This window comes from Amblyomma americanum, chromosome 2, assembly GCF_052857255.1.
Source record: "Amblyomma americanum isolate KBUSLIRL-KWMA chromosome 2, ASM5285725v1, whole genome shotgun sequence".
In the NCBI taxonomy this organism is placed as follows: domain Eukaryota; kingdom Metazoa; phylum Arthropoda; class Arachnida; order Ixodida; family Ixodidae; genus Amblyomma; species Amblyomma americanum.
The window spans coordinates 38,582,979-38,605,248 of NC_135498.1; the positions used below are offsets into that span (position 1 = coordinate 38,582,979).

Consider the following 22,270-nt stretch of genomic DNA (forward strand, 5'->3'; position numbering starts at 1 on the left):
AGAGCTGTACAACTTCCTTGAAATTAGTCAAGGTCCGGGACACAAACCGGCGGGATCACCGCCTCAGTGAACGTCGCTCTTGTAGTAATACAGGGCGCCAAGAAGCTGGCGGGGCTATGATAATAATAATAATAATAATAATAATAATAATAATAATAATAATAATAATAATAATAATAATAATAATAATAATAATAATAATAATAATAATAATAATAATTGGTTTTTGGGGAAAGGAAATGGCGCAGTATCTGTCTCATATATCTTTGGACACCTGAACCGCGCCGTAAGGGAAGGGATAAAGGAGGGAGTGAAAGAAGAAAGGAGGCCGTAGTGGAGGGCTCCGGAATAAGTTCGACCACCTGGGGATCTTTAACGTGCACTGACATCGCACAGCACACGGGCGCCTTAGCGTTTTGCCTCCATCGAAACGCATGTGGTCGGGTTCGAACCCGGGAACTCCGGATCAGTAGCCGAACGCGCTAACCACTGAGCCACCGCGGCGGGTCGGGGCGATGTCGAATTGATCAGAATCGGGGCAGTGTTAGTAGATTAGGGAAGAGGAGCTTTGTGCCTCTTTTTGAGAATCTGAGCCCTGGTGTACGCTAAGTGGGACTATTATCATCTTTGAGCAAATTATACGTGGCGATGCAATTCTTGCGTAAACCACAAGCAATATCTTTAGTAAACCAGTGAATTCCTTCTGGTGTTCTTGTGATTGTGTGCGTGCGGGCGTGCTGCGTTCTCGGCTGAATTTTTGCAAGTTGCTTTGCTGTTCCGGCTCAAATTTTGAGCCCCCTCCCCCCTCACCTCCGCCCCTTTATTTATTTCATGTCACCTTTTTACCATGTTCGAAGGTAACGCGTGCAAGCGAATATGCTAGAGCGCATTGAGAATTTATTCGCTGGAAAGAGAGCTTTGCTTGGGCCAGAATACCAACATGTTATTATTCTACAGCCATCATATTTAACTGGAATGCATCTATTCCAGTCCTGCGGCAGCTAAAGATCCGCTTTTACCAATACATTTCCAAATAAGTTTTCATTGAAAATGTAACTATCTTGTGGCGCTTAGTGACTGAAAAACAAAACAAAAGCAGGCCTTGGAAAATCTTGCCACTCACCCAATACCATTACAGAATGTATTGCAAGACAGCACTTCGTCACGAATAGTTATGTATTCGCTCTGCGTAACTTTTTCGCAAGTGCAGTTCTTTTTACACAGCACGTTCGCTGTTCAAGCGCTGACTGCTTATCATGTCACGCGAAAGTAATACATAAGACTTGAACACTAGAAAAAAAAGAAAGAAAAGCGAACGCTTAAAATCCGTGCAACAAGATGGTGTAGTCGTATAGCCTAGCAGTGCGCATCTGCCCCGCAACCGGATGTAGTACCACAGCGAAAAAAAGAAATTTGACTTATGCCCTTGCGCAAGAAGCATTAAATCTTGTGCATGCAGTGCTCAGATGTGTGACAAACGTCGCTGCAGTCATGTTTTCAGGTGTCAATAACTCTTCGTCTTCAGGCTCCACACGTCTCCCGTTCTTCAATCGGCCTGCATACAACTTGTTAGAAATGCTGGCGATATACGCTCAACATGTACTCTCTTTTCAAGGTCGTCATTTGGATTAAAGCGCATGCAAAAGATGGCATACCAATCAGGCTACGGTCCATTGCGTGTATCCCTGATCGCTGTTGCACCTTCAATCTTATTTTTGTTAAGCTGTATTCGGCGCGCCTTGCATGCTGAGGCTGAGCGTGTCTAATGCGCGCGCGTGCCTACCACGTCGTTTCCCTGTTCATTATCAGGTCAGTGACAAGAAGCGTGTAATGAAGCTATACTTTTATCTTAGTCAGTTGAGCATTCAGCAGGAGTTTTGTGCGTGTGCTTTTCGTGCTAAGTATTCATTGCAACGGCTTCGAGTGCACGGCAGATTCCTTATGCTGTAGTGTATTTTGTATGCGCTAGCCCCGTTCCTGTTAAAAGCATATGCTTGTAAGACTCGCACGCGTCGGTGTGCGAGATTCCTCCCGGCTCCTCCACATATGTTATGAACGAGGATGGCTGTACAGTTGCGCCGCTGTTATTGAACTATCGGTTATGATTGATTGGTTTAGGCGGTTGGACTCGAAAATCCCTAGCTCTACACTAAGCTTTAACTATACCATAGTTTCGTTAATGTTTGTTCACAATTGAGTAATCGAGCATTTGACCTTGATCATAGAAACAAATTCTTATGGCTGTGAATAAAATATATTCAAGGATAAAATGGTAGAAACGAATCACTTGAAAACTTTGATGCATTGTTCTTTCGATAATTGTTTCACACAGAAATCTACGTGCCGAATCCACATACAATTTGACATCTCAGCAGTGCTCACTGGACAGTACCAGTATTCTAGCACAGCCTACTCCGCACATTTTGTCAGCAATACATCTACTAAATTCTTTTGATACTTTTGAAAAGTTGGCGTTCAAATGGATCAAGGCGATATAAAATTGTAAATCGTATTTTTTTTTTCAAACAGTGCTTCAGAACCAGGACACAGAAGCAGAAGGTGCACGCACACGGTTCTCTGACCTGGTTCTGAAGCTCTGTTTGAAAACAATGTAAGGAAGGCGAACTCGCCCAATTAGCCGTCCTTGTGAATTTAAATTGTGGGGTTCAATGCCCCGAAGCGACGCACAGGCTATGTGAAACACCGTAGTGAAGAGTTCTAGACTAACTTTGACCACCGGAGGTGCTTTAACGTGAGGTGACATCGCGCAGCACATGAACGTTTGTGCATTTCGCCTGCATCGCAATACGGCATCTACGGCGGGAATCGAACCCGCGACCTTGAGATCAGCAGCCGAACATAAAATTCACTGATCCAACTCGGCGACTCCAAAGCTGCATGACAACGAAATATAGAAACCGACAAATAAACTCATAAATACCTGAATAGAAATTCCTTGAAAAAACGCTGTGGTCCCATGAATGAACCCAGCCGTGGTCCAAGGCACCGAGGAAGCTTTATTCAAGCAGCCTTTCTCAGGTCTGGATCACAGATTTCACAGTATTCGCATCATAAGCGAAAATGCTGGAGTAGTCACTGTTCGGGCTCGAACTAGCGTGGCCAAATGTATATTTATTTATTGTAATGAACTAGACCGGCGTCAGTGCACGCGACCCTAATCAGAAGACAACGAAGACAAGTAGGAGCTGGAGCAACGCCTCAGAGGTTGTTGTTATTGTGTGAGGGCAACAACTACAAGGACCACACAAAGATTACGGCCCAGCGTTTCAGCAAGAAGCCTTGGGACTGAGCCCCGCATCACGGTGCTGGGTATACAATTCCTTTAGGTTGTGATGCGCATCACAATATATACTTTGCAGAGACATTAAAATAGGAGCGCACTTTACTGGCAGTGGGAAAGGTCCTAACGACAGCGCTTTGGGGGAGCGAACTAAAGCATTTTTTTTTCTCGCTTCGACTGTGCCTCTGATGCTGCTCCCATGAACGACCTGCCCGCTCGGGTCGTGTCGCCCGCAGCATACAGACGGGTTCAGGAGGGCACGGCGGAAGAAGCGGGTCCAGCTGCTCACGACGCAGGTTACGCAATTGCGTGAGGACGCGTTCTTAATATTTTTTTTCAGTGGCAACTAGCGTCCACAGCGTAAGAACGCGAGCAGACACGCATTTTTCCGGAAAAACTCAGTCACGAGGTCCATGGTCCGCTTGGTGTGTCATCCGAACAGCAGGCCGAATCTGTTGTAACCCGGGAAAAGTCGCCGTACGTAGGGCACCATAGGAACCGTGCAGGCGCCGCTGTAGCAGAAGCCAGACTCGTAACCCCGGCCCGTCTGGGAAAATGAAGAGAACAAGAAAACAAAACGTTAGACCTCACAGACCGACTGATGTCAGATTTCCTGCCTGAGTAGAGTTCGAAGAATTAGGCACCGCTTTCGTGTCTCAACATATAATATTTATGTACGAAAATACAAAGAACATGACCTGGTGAACTTAGAACTGTTTTGTGCACACGTGTGAGGGTGCAGTGAGGGTTAGTGGGTCAGCTAAGCTTTTGTTTTTTTTTCTTCTTTTCATGTCAGGAATGTTTCAATCACGTCGAAAGTGAAAAATCGGCCTAGTTTCGACTGGCCTCTGTTAAAAGACTATAGGAAATGGGTTTCTTGGCGTGCGTTCATTCTGCAACCGTTAAAATAACGCAACCCGCCGCGGTGGCTCAGTGGTTAGGCGCTCGGCTACTGATCCGGAGTTCCCGCGTTCGAACCCGACCGCGGCGGCTGCGTTTTTATGGTGGCAAAACGCTAAGGCGCCCGTGTGCTGTGCGATGTCAGTGCACGTTAAAGATCCCCAGGTGGTCGAAATTATTCCGGAGCCCTCCACTACGGCCCCTCTCTCTTCCTTTGTTCTTTCACTTCATACTCTATCCTTTCCCTTACGGCGCGGTTCAGGTGTGCAACGATATATGAGACAGATACTGCGCCATTTCCTTTCCCCAAAAGAACAATTATTATTATTAAAATAACGCAACTCGAGCGCCTGTGGCCTTTACATGTTGTATCCTTTTTTTTCTTTTTTTTTGCTGCACGAAAGTTGATGTGCTTGTCTAAGCCATTGTTACACCCCAACACTCAAAAGATGAACCACGCCATGCATGTGTGAGGTGCGGAGACGGACTTGAGTGTGGAAGAGGCCCTTTCCTTATTTGCAGTCATGTCGAATTCGATACGTAATCAAATACAAACGAAATGGCGCGAGACAGTCATCCATGCAAAGCTTCTGTGTGTATATAGCAGTTTGCTACGCCCTTTGCGCACAACGATGCGGCTCTGTTTGCCAAACACAGTTCACACTGCTCGGTCAAGGAAAGCACGTTTTTTGAGTATGATCAAGTACGGAAAGCAGGGTAAGTAGGCCATAATTCACGGTGGCAATTTTACACCGGGAAAACAGGAACATAAAAAAGCGAGACACCCCTGTCACGGCGGCGTTCGCGAATGCCACTGAACGAACTCTGTCACCTCGCGTCCAATGGCCTTCCCATTCTTCGTTCGTCTGTCTGCTCTGTTTAGCCATCTTCATGTTGTCACTACGCCAAGCACAGTGCTCAGCTTAGTGGCTCAGGCTCACATGGCACCGAGCTATAGCAGAAGAGAATGCTGATAGCAAAAAAAAAAAAAGAGGACGCTTAAGTTTCGCCTTTAAGAGTGGAACGCAACAGTGTGTTGCAGTGCTGCCAAGGAGTCCACGGAACGCCGCCGGCCGTTAGGCGCGACGCCTTCCCCGTTGGACAAATCGCATACTCATAATTACTCAAGTACGCATCATTACTCAAAGACACTTCTCGAAGTAAAAGACCGGAACGCATTCACTAGGTCAAGTTTTTATTCTGTTGGAACCAACGTGCCTTCCATGCAACTATTTCCATGCAATAAAGAAAAAAAAAGCCTTCGTAGCGTTTTCTGCGCGGCCTCGCCTCGCAATCTTAAAGACCTGGGTTCCATTCCCTGTATCTTCAATTTTTTTTTTATTTCGAGGTTCTCGTGTTACAACGCCGACAACGCTGACACCGGCTTTCCTGCAACACGAGCTCCTTAACGTTATCGCGTTAAGAGAACGCAAAGCTTTCTATGATTGCAACCCAAAAATGTAAGTGAATGATGAAGCGCGCCTTGCCTGAGCTGGAAAGACACCGACGCAGCTTTTTGTTTCGTCGCTGTCAATTCTTTCGCCATTTGACAGCAATACTCCTTATTTCTTCCTCCTTTGTTAAGGCAGGTGACCCCTCCCTGCTGAGCACGGATTACCACTTGACCTTTGTTGTGCACTTAACGAAACTTACATTTGCTTTGCATGGGCTCCCGTCCGTCATCTTCACCTTGAGAACGATGCCGGTGGTGACGTCAATGCATTCGAGCGTGCACATGTACGGTGTCTGCACGGGGGAAAGGAGAATTGGCCTCAAAACAATAGATAAGTAATCGGCAATGGTGCCACAGTGTTGATTAAGTTTCTTCGGCGCATAATTAAATAGAGTATTGATTATTCACCTACCACATCGGCAGTGTATGAATGGCATCATTGTCAAGAAGCATTTCAGTGCTTTCAAACATCTCTTTATTAATTTGTGAGAGGTCACCATCATCCACAGCAGCACCCTCACCAGTCAGCAAAGACCACCTAAAACTTAGCACCCATTCCCAGAAATAAACATCACGTCTACCACAGCGCTGAACGAAGGAAAGCGTGACCCAAGCAACTGGGTCACACGATTACGGCAAATTACCACAAGTCCGCTACAAGCACGCATCTCACTGCCCCGACCGCAAAGTCACCACTGTCAACGTAATCGACCAAGCGTTACATACGGTCGCGATAGCGCAGATCCCAACCTCCAACAGCTTGGTAGCGGAGGAAGCAGCTATGGCGCTAGCCATTGTCTCCAGCCCCCGACTAACGTCACATACGTCGTCACAGGCTCGCAAGCTGCGCATCTAAACTACCGCTAGGGCCTTGTGTCCCCGTACGCGACCATAATCCTCAGATCCTACGCCACCACCTCATCCAGGGTTACACTAGTAAGGACCCCTGGCCATGAGTCACTTCCTGCCTGTGTGCACACACTGTCGACCGCAAAAGCACCACCCGAGCAGAAGGAATCGTCTTCGACCGTAGTCCCTCATCGGAGCATAAACCATCGAGCAAGTCTGCTCCAGTATCAACGCCTGCGCAGGCACAGAATTCCAGCACGCCACAAACGACTCACGCTAGACTACGCAATCGTCTGGCGATCGCTACAAATTAAATTCCTATACTCTTTACAGCTTCGTATACACCGTACCCCACGCTCTATCTTACCATATGTCCACATTCTAATGAATACACCTTCTATATATCATGCCACCACGAGTTTCCAACTCAACACAGCAGTCTCGCCATTCGCAGCCCCACCCCGCCTAATGGGAGGCCGTGCGGTCCAGCTCGGACCTGGATGACCAGCCAAAACTGGCAGACCGGGCCAGGCAGACAGCATCCGCTGCAGGAGCCCTGGGCCCGTATTCTATAAGCTGTCCATTATCCAGTGTCCATTTCTCGTCCGTTTGGTCTTCTGTCATTGGCCACTCAGATATACCGGCTGCTTTCAAGCGTCTGTGGGAAGCGACCCGGCCATTGGGTGGTTGGCGACCAGACCTCACCATTGGTTGCAAATCGCAGCCAATGGCAGCCAGTGGTAAGGTCTGGTAATAACCACCCAATGGCCGGTTGATTCCCACTTACGCTTGACAGCAGCGGGTATACCTGAGTGGCCAGCGACCGAGGACAATATCGACGCAAAATGGACAGTGGAAAATGGATAGCGTATAGAAGTAGCCCCTGTACTGAGGGCCCCTCCAGGACGCGGCAAACTTCTTATTAGACCAAATAAATTATTTGCGTCATCATTATCATCACACAAAGCAGTGGTCTTGTGTGACAAAATTTCATATTTAAGTGCCCTATCGCCTCTTGTTTCTTTTTGCCGAAGTATCACCAAAAGCATTCAGCAAGAGAAGGCAGCTGAATAAAGGGCTTCTTGTAACAAGGCACAATGTTGAGCAAGCTGGCATACGTCTGTCTAGTTTGCTTTCTCTGTTATTGTCTGCGTCCACGCAGTGCTCTTGTTTCCCGAAGAAAAATGGTTCTTTGTGTTCCCGAAACACTTCTGTAATGACAGAACACGTGTGAATGCGAGCTCCGTGCGGTGAATTCCCTGATAGCCTCCTACTTGAGTTTTTATTTTTTGTGTATGTGTGTATGAGAGGCGGGTAGATTTCCGCGAGACGCGTTGTGCACGTCAAGCATTTCACTATGCCGGTTGCGTGCATAACAGACTCGTGCATTTCGAGCACTGTTTTCCTACAGGCCTGAGTAGAAGAAAGATGAAGGTCATCCGCTTACCAGTGCAATGATGTCGTTGCCCGTCTGGAAGTTCTGACGACAGTACTCGACGTAGGTGTCGTTCCTCAGGACGCACACGTTGGCCGCGCAGTACCGCTGCAACAGTGCGGGACAAGTTACCACCCGCTGACGAAAGGACTGCACACTGATAAGCGAGTACTAAAGCTAGAAGGAAAAATACCGCGTTGCGCTATCCTGGCCGTGATATTTAATGCCACTAGGGCGTTGCAAAAACAAACAAACAAACAAACAAACAAACAAACAAACAAACAAACAAACAAACAAGTCAGCAGAAACCTGGAAGGACGTAAGCTGTAAAAACTGTCGCTGCCTCTTCTATATTTTCAGTAAACGCCTTTCGTCATCGACGCTTTGCAGCTACTACTTGGCAGGCAGTTCCCTGTTGATGTTACTTAGGGGGGGTGGAGGTGGGGTGCACGGTAAATAAAATAACCAATTCGGTCAAAACTTTCCATTTCTCAATTTATTCTTTTTTCGCAATCCTCGGGCCTTGAACTGTCTTCTAGCGATACATGCTGCACAAATATAAACTGACAGTATTTTCATGCGTGGTGGTCGAAAACTGTGAGCGAATTATGCCTCTGATGGCTTGGGCGCGTGGAGGATTCCGCGGCTTTTCAACGACGAAGCACAAGCTAAAGAGGTGAAATCAAAGCTTCCATTGGCTGCAGTGGCGCATTTCTCTAATTAAAAAAAAAGAAAACGAGGTTATAAAAGAGGAAAATGTGGCAATCAACTTTATGGTTGAATATGTCAGCGTTCACTACTTCTGCGATTGCTATCACCATCCCTTCCGCATTTTGTTATCAATGAGAGTAGACAGATTCTGTTGTTTTGCGCGTGAATCCAGAGACGTTGAGGAGTGCAATGAAGCTCTCGATTTTCCTATACAAACTTCTATAGAAACTCTCTCCTAGCACAACTTTTTTTGCCTAAACAATACTCCTTCTATGCATGTTGCTTGGGTAAATTTATTTGCATTGTCTTGAAGAACAGTCAAATATAGTACCATCCTGCTGTTACTTTCCAAACTCGTTGCTTTTCTGTAAGATGGTATCGCCGCGTTATGCCCCCAATGACAAGAAATAAAGATGCGAACTTGAAACCGCACTCGTCCTCTTTCGACTTCAGAAACGCGTTTACCAGCTAGCAGTGTCGGAAATTTCATTGCTTGCATAAAGCATCCAGTAGTGACTCCGAAGTAGTGTACAAGCCACCCTTTACGGAGCTATAGAGTCGGCTTCACAAAGTGACAAGCAACGTTTCGTGACATGATCCCATTAAGGCGCGACTCCGTAAAGCAGTCAGTGCGGCGTATAAAACGTAACCATTGAATCGATGCCAGATATGTCGTGCGTTTATCGCGTCTCTTGACTGTCTGAGGAGTACTGACAACTCCTTGATCTTTGTGCGAGCTTAAACGTTATGTCGCCATAATACAAAAACGGAAAATAAAGCACGCGATCCTGCACGAGATTTTTCCATCTTTTAACTTAGCTGGTCGTTCTACACGCCGCGGTCATGCCTGCTTCATTTCTTACCTTCAACAGGAAACGTAAATGTATGACGTAATTCCTTCCATATATTTTCAATTGGAAGCTGACACTGTTCAATATTAATTTTGCACGGGAAGCAGTCAGGAAACACGCGGACGTTTTTTGCAAGAGATTGATGATTTGGTTTCGTTTATTCAACGACCTGCTTGCCATTCACCTCGCCAGAGGGGTATCCATATTGGTGGCGAGCTTAAATACAATCGTGGCACTAGAATTTCGTCAACCATGGCAGTTTCCTAGGAACTAGCACAATACACATGCCCGAAATTAGGCATTGTGCCCTGCCGAGTGCTAGCACAAATGGGTATGACTATTCCATGCGTATTAGCAGTGCAAACGTGAGGTGCAGTTACTCTAAGAGAGAATGAGTTCAGTAATTTATTCTAAAAACTTCAGCGTGACCAGTGTAAGCCAGCGAGAGTGCTTAGCAGCGCATGAGGTGAAAAACGAGAGAACGCAAGCGTTACAGATCGTCCGTGCTTCGTCTCGGAGATGCGTAAACCGTGACTGCCTCAGGAGGCATTCACACCATTCTCAATCAAAAGATTTTCTTTTTTTTTTTCTTCTGAAGTACGCTGGTATAGCATGCCTCAACTAGCAAAGCGGATGAGGGAAAGGACCCTCTGTGTGTAAATTTAATGGCTTTGCCAAATAGCGTAGGTATTTTGCCTTAAGAATCGAATTTGCATTCAATTTGATTGCCTGAATCATCACAATTTCTTGACCTATTTTGTTTCGCAATAGGCAAACAACACACAGTTACAGACAAAACAGAATCTACGGCTGCTTTGTCTAGTCGTCTACAGCATCACTTCTTAATGAGGCTTTAGTACTGCATGCCAGATGAGATAATTGTTTTTCTTCATTTATCGTCCTACTTATTTCATCTTGCACCTGCCTTGAAGGTCGGGGAGTTCAGTAATAGGTTGTGATAAGCGGATGCACTTTGCAACAGAATACACCACCTGCTACTCACCCGACTTTGAAAAGTAAGGGTGGTGCGAAGGCGACCAAACATTAATGCTGTGCATTCACAAACACAAAACATCTGCTCGCACGTTTCAACTAATAACTCTTTTTTGTGTGTCCCCTGCTTATTGGGTTAAGGTGAAGAAAACTGCGAGCGAAAATTAAATCGCGCGTTTTGTGAAAGACATGAAAGCAAATGAAAAATTGTCTAAACGAAATATGCGCACCTTTGGTGGTGGTAGTGGTTTTTTATTAAAATAATAGTAAAAAGGAAGGAAAAGATTTTCGCTAGCCCCGGCATCTGCCATCGATACTGAAGCACCTGAGCCGAAACCGCAATTCCGCTAACAGTCTTTGTTATTAACCACAGAAACTCGTTCCGCCCATTTATTTCTAGCATCGCTGTTCATTTAATCGTCCCACCTGCACCTCGCCACTACAATTCACATAAACAGCATTGTCGACGCTCGCACTTGACGGCTTTTATCAGTGCCGAGTCTGTTGAGTAATTTCAAGGTGCTTCGTTGAAGAAGCTATAATAAAGGAAACGTGGTAAAACTTTCGCCGTCTATTTTTCAATACATTTCTCCTTCTCATCTCCCGCCTTTCATTGTTTCATTCTGCTCTGCTAGCAACTGTAAAATTTTCGGTATTGATAACTTGGTATAACCAACGCGATTGTAGCCTTATTAGTGATGGTGTGTATTTACCAGTCGGTGAATTGTGCATAGCTTTTCACGTCAACCGCTTCAGTTAGTGGCTCCTGCTCTCTGCTTCTAAACAAGTTACTCAACCGCTGCTTATTAAAAGCAGACCTCAGAAAACGCCTTCAACAGACTACATGCGGTGACGAACTGGCGTTTACCGTACCTGTTCTCCGTGCAAGATGCATGGCGCTCCCCAAGGCTTGGCTGCTGTCCACACGTTCCCCGATGCAGTCTGGCACTGCACGATGCATGGGTTCGCGTTGCCGAAAGTAGCCGCTAGGGTGTTGATGCCCAACTGAAAAACACGAGATGGCCAGGTGTTGACGCTCCAATATAATTACCGGGAAGCTGCGATTTTTCATGAACTACAGCCACTAACGAGAGAGTCACAGCAAGCCACAGGAAATCACCACAAACGCCCACCTTATGACACGCATCGGGCAACATAGAAAACCCACATCTTTTCATGGTAGTTATCTTCTCTTTAAAGTTTACTCTACCTCCGTGGTTTCTCCTGAGGGTATTAAGATAAATTCGGGCCGTTGCTTTTTTCTTCCACAACCCACCATATCTGTCTCCTTTGAAATCTCGAAAATTTTCGAAGCTCTCCTGCATGCTAACAACATAAGAAAAAGCAAGACGGAATCCGGTTGAAGAAAACGCAAGCGCCATTCGCTGCAGTGCAATAGAATTTAAACCGTAAGAAGTCGAAACGTGAACTTTCAAAGAAATTCAATTACCCCTAAGGCATACCCAACAATTCTCGACCAAAGCATTTTTGAGCGGGAAACCTTTTGTGAACGCAATTTTTTTCATATAATGTAAGATTTCACTATAACAATCAGTATTTCCCAGATCTCCTGTCGGCAGTCTTGCATTTTTTTTCTATATTAACGTTTTTGCTATCGTCAAAATCGTTCCCCATTGGTTTTCTATGGCAGTCTTAACTGTTCGATGCGATCGATAGAAACTCTTCAAAAGAAATATTTTACTACATATCAGAAGAATGGGCCATTACCTTCAATCTTTCCGTGACAGTATCTTCCAATTTTTTGATATTCAAAATATTTGTCCGATAATGTTGGACATGAACTTTCTTAAGGCAACGTGTAAGCACGGATCGAATGTCATATCGTACTCGATTTACTTGCCTTGGTATACCTGTAAAGTTCTCAGCAAGACCAGTGATATAGGAACCTCAACTGCAGCTATCGCACAGGCTCGTCCCTGCTCGATAACCTTGCCCGTCTCGGCAGCGTTACCTTCCATTGTGTCAAGCAAGCATGATAGTGAAGTGTGTGGTCCCCAAGTGCAGCGCAGGTGCACTGAATACAAAACACTTCTCAAGGTCGTCCATGTCGGGCTATAATCACGAGCGGCTTCCGAGCACGCCGATTATAGCGAAGGACGCATGAAGGCTGTCCCCGTCGTGATGGCTGGCAACGCCGACTATTGTGGCACGTCTCACTGTTCCGATAAAAGCCGCCAGGTTCGATCGGTTCCCACGTGAGATGTTCCACATTCTAATCTGTTTTCTTTAATCAGTTACAAGTAACTCTAAACTTGGTTTCTCCACTTCCTCTAAGATGGTTAAGGTCGATAATATTCACGAGCGCTCCCGTACATGCGTCTGCCAAGGCGCTAATGGATTCGGAAGCTTCGCTCACAATCCACAACACGACTGTAAGCACGTGGTCGTGCTTTAATTAGCTATGGTGGTGGAGAGATCGGGAGCATTTTTTGAAAATATACAGCGCGGAAAACGGGGACTTTAGGGTAGAAAACACAGGACAAGCGCTGACTCTCAACTAAAGTTCAATCACAGCAAACAGGCAAATATAAGCGGACAGGCAACAACCAAACATTAAAACCACAAGGCACGTGCACTATGTTGGATCAAGATAGGCAACCTCACTGTCACGCAGGAGCAGGGATGGTTTGCTGACGCACAATCTAGATTTTTTTCTCATCTTGTATGCTTCTACGATCTCTCTGGTCAATTGATCGCAGTGTTTGTACAATATGTCACTGTAATACAAGGCAGGAAAACATTACAGTGACATATTGTACAAACACTCCGATCAATTGACCAGAGAAATCGTAGAAGCATACAAGATGAGAAAAAAATCTTGATTGTGGCAAACCATCCCTGCTCCTGCGTGACAGTGAGGTCGCCTATCTTGATCCAACATAGTGCACGTGCCTTGTGGTTTTAATGTTTGATTGTTGCCTGTCCGCTTATATTTGCCTGTTTGCTGTGATTAAACTTTAGTTGAGAGTCAGCGCTTGTCCTGTGTTTTCTAAGAAACCCTAAAGTCCCCGTTTTCCGCGCTGTATATTTTCAAATATCTATCACCAACTGGCCCGCCTTGCTATCGTATTGGACCATTTTTCTTCTTTAACAGCGGTACTAGACATTTATTACCCAGTTCCGTCAAGGAACAAAGCCTGTTTAATTACTGATAAAGTTCTTCACTCCAGTTCCAGGGCAACTAATTGTGCGGCGCCACGTAACATTTTACCGCAGTGCGCCTCATGCGGCTGCGAAAGATTTACATGTCTTGCATGCCCATTACATTGTATTTGTGTGATATTTCATTTTCTAATATACATTTCGCTTTCCATTCCTTATCCTTATCAACTACTTTACGCCTTTACGACTATGATTATGTACCCACAGCAACGTGAACAAACTCATACTCGTGAATGACTCATATGCCAGATATATAGTCCCCACTAAACTCTTAAGTCAGTAGGTTCGAGTATAAAAAAAAACGAATTTGAAGGGGCGTGCCTGGCCATCACCTTGGCCACACGTTACGTGAAAAGTACACAAGGCTTGCCTAAAACGCCAGCTGTGCACTGTATCGCATGAAGATGAGGACCCAGCAGTAATTATTGGGTCCCATAAGAGACAGATACTGCGCCATTTCCTCCCCTCCCCCCAAAAAAAACAACAACTAATTAACTGCAGTACTCTCACATGTACAGCTTTATGACTACATGTCTGCCGGTATATAGATTTATTCGGGGCTGTATTCATCTGTCATCCCACCAGGAACGCGGTTCTATGTTAGAATGTAGGTGGAAGGGTCTTCTACTTACACCCATGTGAAACATCGTTCCACATAAACTTTCTAGATTTAAACATTGTTCCACGTTTTTCATTAACTTTTTAATCCGTAACATGGTTCCAGTTATTAAAGTAGATTTTTGTTTTGAAGTTATACTTACGTTTTACTTATTATTTGGAAACCAAATGTGGAGCTCTATGTAAGTACAGCGTACGCACAAGCATTAGGTCTGAAGCCTGAGAAGCTGCAGTCGCATGGTGCTGCTTTTGCAGCACCCCACATGTCACGTTCCCACTGAAACGTTCTGTGTACGTATATAACATGTTCTTGCAAGTGAATCATCGGGCTTTATTATGCCGGTTTATTTCCTCTCTCACCCTACTCTGCTCTTCTGTGGCCCCTCTCTCCCGTATGTTGCCTGTTGATCTTAAGCACCACCTTCTGAGCTTAGATGTAAGCAGTTTTGAACTCAACAGCTTGCCTCCAACGTTCGGTGACCTTCTTGTCGAGCCGCGACCTACACAAGCGGCGGTCCGTCACAGGCTTGTACGCACACGTATTGCGTTGGAGCAGTTACGGAGAAAGGTGTGACAGTGGGTAGGCGAAGACATAACTCCAAGCCAACGCTCGCTGTACATTCGCCCTTTCATTGTCGCTGCGGGAGAGAAGGTGACCCAACCCGACATAACGAAGCCGCCCAGGTAGGGAGCGCGTTACCCAACAGGAGTGGCAAAGTTGTTGTTTTTTTTTTTTGCGTGGGTGCTGCCGCAGTAATTGATCGGGACACACTAACTGATGCAAAGCACTCTTCCCGCGTGAGTTGCGAGTGTTTTACGTCGTTTAATACTTTTCCGTGTATTGCCCCAGGTACGTTACCGGTGAAAAAACACTTCCTCTTTCATACACTGAGGCAACCACGTGAAACAACAACAGAGCGAGAAGTTTGGCAAACAGACATAGCTAAACATAACAAACATAGTAACTAACGCAAAAGTTAGCAACTAACTAGCGGTGCCTCTTTCCAACAACGCTAAGCTGATGGATACCCATGAAGCACTAGGAAAAATTGCACAAGCAGTCAAACGATGCGATGGGACGAATCCTCGTTACGACAGTATTTAGCTTTTACCTTGATCGCCATCCTACACCATCTTTGCATTTGTTTTCGCCGTCCCTTTTTCGATCGTTGCGCTGCTGCTTGGGCTTCTGCCTTTATAGAAATGGTCTAGAGACTGTCTGTAGACTTCTTATAGACGCTATTGCCTTGCTGTAGGCATTTTATATTTACTTATTTATTTATTATCAGTGCCTCAAATGCCCCAGAAATCAGGCATTACGTTCATAGTGTATAATCCATTCATAGTCTTTAGAAAAAAAAGTCTACTGAAAGTGCATAATCATAAGCCTGTAGATTTTCTATAGACCGTCTATAGGATTTGTACTGCCTGTAGAATAGTCTATATGACTTCTCTATAGAAAGTTTATGGGCATTATATACAAAAGTCCAGGCAAAAGTCTGGATTAGTTTAGGCAAGTGATAAAAGAAATAACGTGGCAAAATATGTGAAACGAGAAAGAAAAGTGAGCAGAAATGTGTTGCATTTCTTCGCAAATCCTTCACTTATTTGACCGAGATCCGTTGGTACGGTCTCGGGACCAGCACAAATCTACACATTCCTCTATTTGTTCGATTTCCTCCATGCAGTTCCTGTGATCCTTGTGTCCAATAGCCGACCCTCCTTTCGTTAGCTTTGCTCTAGTCAACACAATCGGCGACACGTGTTCGCCGTGGACTGATTTTCTGTGTGTTCATCTGCAGTAGGTTTCATTTACCACTAATTTCAAAACATTTCTGCATTCACCTTCTACGTGCATGCAGCCTAATACAAGAAGGAGCATGACGAGAAAAGACGATGCAATGTCACGAGCTCAACTCCACATGCTCACATCCTGCCTGCTTCGAACCAGGTGTTGTCGCTATATGTCGTGTGGACAGTGAGAGCGAGTCACGAGCATGCATCTCAGGCATTCTATATAATCTTTTTTCCCGCTGTATCTTGCGAAATACACTCACGTCCCAGCGATAACACGCATAGCAGTCGGTTTCTCAAAGAAAGATAAACATTTCTGCCTGAACATGAGTTCCTTGTGTGCAGAAGAAGGCACAAGTAGCTGCTTTACAGTCAAGTCTGAGATTTCGCAGGCAATATCATCCATATGACCTGATGTTGGGCCCACCACGATAGAAAAGGCGCTGTGCAAGCGGAAGATTGGGAAGAGTGCGCTAACACAGATAACGGTGATCGGAAGTCGCGATCTATGCACGAGGTGCTCTGTGCTGTTTACATAAGTGTTTGCTTGCGTCTTCATAATGGGCACTTTCAGCATCTCACCTGACCCCCAGACTCAATGTGTTCCGCTTTGTACGACCAGAGAATCAAAGCATGCAAACAACCTACGCTGAATGAGCGGAGATGGACGCTTCTGGCGGTTCGAAGCCGTGGTCGCTCACTTTATACCTTTTAATTTTTTGTTTATTTTTTGCCGATTCTAACGTATGTCACCATCACAAAAGTTGTGGTCTCTTTACGTAACTATCTGTTTGGAAGACTTATCATCTCTTCTTCTTCTAATCTTTGCTACAACCAACAACTGAACAAGAATCGATATTAGCTATTTCAAAATGAAGGAATAAAACTAACTATAATGTTATTATTAATTTTATACCAGACATTAGCTAGATTTTCGATCTCTTCCGCACCCTCTTTACAATTGGCTTTTTTACCATAATAGTCGCAATGTATAAGTACCTCTCAAAGAATGTATACTAGCTTCAATATAAAGGCTTCTAACAGTCTTGAAACCCAGAGCAAATCGTTCAAACAGTACCTTAGTATCGAAACTGACAAATAGCAAATCACAAGAAAAAAAGGAGAAAACGAAGTACATGTAATATTAATTCCAGTTAAAGGTTTGGCCGGTTACAGTCCATTTGTGACAGGCAAATAAAAAGGAAAAAAAAGTTTTGCACAGATGTCAGAACGGATATTTCATCAGCGGCGCTCTCATCAAGCTTTCAACATGAACCTACCCATCGACCTAAGATGAGAAGAGACAAGCGAAGATCGTTATCAGTCGCCTACGACCTATCTTAATAATAATAATAATAATAATAATAATAATAATTGGTTTCTGGGGAAAGGAAATGGCGAAGTATCTGTCTCATATATCGTTGGACACCTGAACCACGCCGTAAGGGAAGGGATAAAGGAGGGAGTGAAAGAACAAAGGAAGAAAGAGGTGCCGTAGTGGAGGGCTCCGGAATAATTTCAACCACCTGGGGATCTTTAACGTGCACTGACATCGTACAGCACACGGGCGCCTTAGCGTTTTTCCTCCATAAAAACGCAGCCGCCGTGGTCGGGTTCGAACCCGGGAACTCCGGATCAGTAGCCGAGCGCCCTAACCACTGAGCCACCGCGGCGGGTACGACCTATCTACGGAGTCCAATTCCTTAATGGCTTTTAGTTAGCAACATCTGCTCTCTAATATTTATAATAGAACTTTTGTTTTAAAAATTGATGGTCGATTTGCGTATAGGTAGGCCAAATGCGAATTAGGTGCGCTTTGGTTTTCACTCAGTTTCTTCTATTCTGACCCATTGTTCACGCATGGAAGTTGTTCGGGTCGCGATTATGGGTTAATGCCAATATGTACGAAATTGGTCATTCTCTACTTTACATTCACTACGCCTGACGCAGTGGTGCAGCAGATAGCGACAGTTGTGAGACAGAGGTTGGCCTCCCTGAGCAACATCTCGGGACCAATCATTAATTGAGCCGCCACCTGCCACGGTGGGCAGTTTGCACGGTGAGCAGTATATATGCATATATACCTGGTAGGCTGCCCACAACCAGGTGGCAGGTTGGCAGGATACATATATAAATAGATCTAGCAGGTTACCCACAAACCGATGAGCAGCCTTTCATAAGGCAGGCTTGAGACAAACACACAACGGTTAAATGCGGAGAACGGCCACAGTAAGTGTAAACCACCGTAAACCACCAAATGACGTAAACCACCAAAAGAAGTTTACGTCATGTGCTGAAAGCGTAGTGTATGACATTGAGTTTTCCTGTGGCAAGAAATACATTGGCCAAACGGGAAAATGTGTGAACACCCGTCTTCGTCAGCATCATACCTCGTTAAATGGCCCCACATCGTCCAACCTTGCATTACATTTTAGAGATTGCCCCCTGAATAATATCCCAGGTTCCCCCGACAAAAAAATGTGCAACCCTCTTTTCCATGAGACAAAAGTTGTTTGCAGGCACAGGGATAAATTGACAAGGGAACTGTGTGAGGCGTATCGCATCCACGCGAATGGTGATGCATGCGTCAGCACACCGTCAGTGCTTCTTCACGAATGTGAGATTAAGTATCTAGATTCGCACGATTAGAAGGATGTTAAGAGGGGCGTGTTCCCTGGTTGTTTTAGGAGTGTATTAATACCTGTGTTTTTTCCAATAAACTTTAGTTGTTAGTCAGCGCTTGTCCGTCTTCTTCTGTCTTCTCTGTGTCTGTCGTCGCTGCGCTGTTTTTACCACGGCTTAGCGATGTCAGTGCACGTTAAAGATCCCCAGGTGGTCGAAATTATTCCGGAGTCCTCCACTACGGCACCTCTCTCCTCCTTTCTTCTTTCACTCCCTCCTTTACCCTTCCCTTACGGCGCGGTTCAGGTGTCCAACGATATATGAGACAGATACTACGCCATTTCCTTTCCCTCCAAAACCAATTATTATTATTATTATTATTATTATTATTAAAAACGACCGGCTAAAAATCTGTAATTGTAACTAGGCGTCTAAGTCTTCTAGTTTAGAAGTTAATAATTAAAAATTAACCAGCTGACTACTTAATATGATTCACCGGTTTCCTGGTGTCCGCCAACACACGTAAAAGTACGCCTCAAGAGCCATATATTTATCTCCAAAAGCCTATTTTTGAAAATTTTTGAAAGTGTTCGCTGATACACCCGGCATATTGAAATGCATTGCTAAATGCGGCGATAGTCAGTAGAAGAAGTACACGAGGCAAATAGTGGAGCTCAAATGGCAGCATCTATCATCGCTTCTTGGCTGGAACTTGCAATGAAAGGAAAAACAGAAGTGTAGATCTCGAACCCTCCGTTGAAGCTAGCCATAGATTTGCCAGCACTGTGATATTTATTCGTGATGCTGTGTAAAAATCCTGGCCATCATTCCATGGTCCTACTCACCTTGCCGGTGATCTGCGGCGTCCTTCCCAGTGGGTACCCTTGCTCTCCGGGGAAGCTGCGGGCGCAGACCTCGGAGTCGGACACCACGAACGGAGAGCCCGCGGGAACTGGACCCGCGGTCTGGGGCTGCCCTGAAAAGTGACCAGCAACCGCATGAGTACGTATATCGTGTACACTCGTTTCGAGTGAAAGTGTCCGGGACATGCGGGCGGCGGGACAGAGGCGCATGCAGCCAAGCTGCCTGCTGTTCACTCTTAAGCGGTTTGCACGTAAACCGGAGAGAGAGAGAGAGAGACTAAACGTTTATACACTGCTCATAGCGTCTTGGGGGTCTTCATGGGTGGAGTCCCTAGTACAGGACTCCTGCGGCAGCTTGGTCCCCTTTGATTAGTGAGAGCTCATCTCAGGCTTCCCAGCCGGACAGAGTTACCTACTGCTGCTCCGGCGTGGCATAGCGTATGACTGGGACTGCAGGGTTGTGTCGGAATCCCCAACCCTGCAGTCTCAGTAAACTGGGAGAATAAGGCGCTTTCGCGCTCTCGTGAGGTCATCAAAGCAGGCGAAGACCAGAACATATTTCACGTAAGAGCGGCTTCCGTGTCTGTAGGGCTCTCGCACGCTCTAGCACACGTCCACCCGCCGCAGTGGCGCAGTGGTTGAGGCGCTCGTCTACATACCAGAGTACCCGGGTTCGAACCCGACCGCAAAAGGCACCCCTGTGCTGTGCGATGTCAGTGCACGTTAAAGAACCCCAGGTGGTCGAAATTGTACCGGAGGCCTCCAATACGGCACCTCTTTCTTCTTTCACCCGTGTGCTGTGCGATGTCAGTGCACGTTAATGATCCCCAGGTGGTCGAAATTATTCCGGAGCCCTCCACTACGTCACCTCTCTCTTCCTTTCTTCTTTCACTCCCTCCTTTACCCTTTCCTTACGGCGCGGTTCAGGTGTCCAACGATATATGAGACAGATACTGCGCCATTTCCTTTCCCCCCAAAAAACCAATAATTTCCCTCCTTTATCCCTTCCTTTACGGCGCGGATCGGGTGTTCACCGAGATATGTGAGACAGTTACTGCGTCATTTCCGTTCCTCAAAACCATTTCTCTAGCACACGCCCAGTAAGTACAGTGTAAACTGTCCACGTAATGGGCTTGGAAGAAAGATGGGGATTTCGGGCTCTAAAAAATATATAGTGCGGTCTGAAGTAACGGCAGAACCCCAAGCAACGGTAGCTGCACCTTCTTGTTAGAATTTACCTTCCTACTGTCCAGAAGAATGAATGAACGAATAAACTTATCTTACGAAAAGAATGACCTGGAGCCGCTGATTGAGGAGATAGAAATGGTTTGGTAGAGCAAAAAAAAAAAAAAAATACGGCCGCATGTAGCTGCTAATAGTGGCTCGACGGCGCGATGCGCATATTGTCATATGGCGGTGACAACGAGCAAGCAGAAAATCTGAACGAAGACTTCGGCGGCAAACTTCTTTAGGCGAAGCGACGCCCTCTGTTCACTGATGAATTTTTATTGATAAGCATGGCCTGAGGTCTAATCGGGGGTTAACGGGAGAGTTCGGTGACCGTGAGAACGCCATACACCGAAACGAAGTCCAACAAAGCGCTGAGCTTGCGCTCAGAGCTTCTGGGGACCGTGACACATTTCTGTTGAAAAGAAATCAACCAAGCGACGGCGGCAGCAACCAGAGCACTCGGTATAGTTATCGAGATCAAAGTAGCCGGTGCCGTCGGTCGCGCTATACTGAAGCATGACTCTAAACTTTCTAGGTAATGCCCTTAACGTTGAGAACTTCAGGATCGGCCATCTTTAATCGTGATCATTGAGGCATAGTCTAGTGGTTTCCAGCAAACCTGCATGAGATAACTTTCCCCTGAGGGCGCGCAGAAAACGACCAAGCTGATAGCCAACTGCGATAAACGGAGAACATTGTTTAAAGAGTAAACGTGGAAAAATATCGGCATCCCTCCACGTGCTGTGTACACACTTCAAATTTTTTTAGGAGTATCAGGCGAGCGTCGCATGCTCGGTTTATCAGGAGGCGATTTCGCACTACACCAAATTTCCGGCGAGCGAAGCGGATTCGCTTCGCCGAAAAGAAAAGGGGGGGGATGTTTTCATTTACCCCGCCCACGACGGCGGAACCGACGCGGAACTGCGGCTGCTTCTCGCTTTTTCGCGAAAGCAGCGAGATCTCACGGCAGTTTCTTATCGGTATCAGGAATTCGCTAACGAGGCGCCGGCCCGGACCGCTGCCACGCTTGCCGCCATTCTCGATTTTGACCGGACGTGACGTCAACGGTCCTTCGTCGCTTCCGCGGCGAAGGCGGAAAAATGGGTGCCGGACCGATCGCCCTTGCCGCGCCTCTTTCCGCCTTCGTAGGCGTCAAAAGCGGCCGAATCTGGCCGAATCCGCTCCAGTCGCAGGAAATTTGGTGTAGTACATGTGAATGCGCCTAATGGCGGGACCAGTCGGCCAACGACTCAGCGACAGTTGCCTCATCCGCACGAAGTACAGGCTGAGGCGACCTTCGCCTGCTATGCTGTTCCTGGTGTTGCGTGTAGCCACCGACTCTTTCCATCGCTTATCGCAGTACTGCTTGAAATGCCCGTCGCTGATGTCCGTGAGAGAGCAAGTGAAATCGGCAGATGAAAGCAGGTTGAGCATTCCAGGATCGAATCTCGCAATCTGTGCTTGGCT

The 22,270-nt window shown here is 46.0% G+C and overlaps 1 protein-coding gene across 1 annotated transcript in view; it reads right to left on the bottom strand.

Moving 5' to 3' along the window:
- Nucleotides 1-401: 401 nt before the first annotated feature.
- Nucleotides 402-22,270, bottom strand: part of LOC144121037 (uncharacterized) — a 43,409-nt gene continuing 21,540 nt past the window's right edge. The window contains exons 2-6 of the mRNA XM_077653944.1: nt 19,556-19,686; nt 11,367-11,498; nt 7,951-8,046; nt 5,855-5,947; nt 402-3,848 (exon numbers count right to left, since the gene is read on the bottom strand). Coding sequence (XP_077510070.1) covers nt 3,732-3,848; nt 5,855-5,947; nt 7,951-8,046; nt 11,367-11,498; nt 19,556-19,686 — 569 coding nt within the window. The 3' untranslated portion in view covers nt 402-3,731. The remainder of the gene's footprint in view (nt 3,849-5,854; nt 5,948-7,950; nt 8,047-11,366; nt 11,499-19,555; nt 19,687-22,270) is intronic.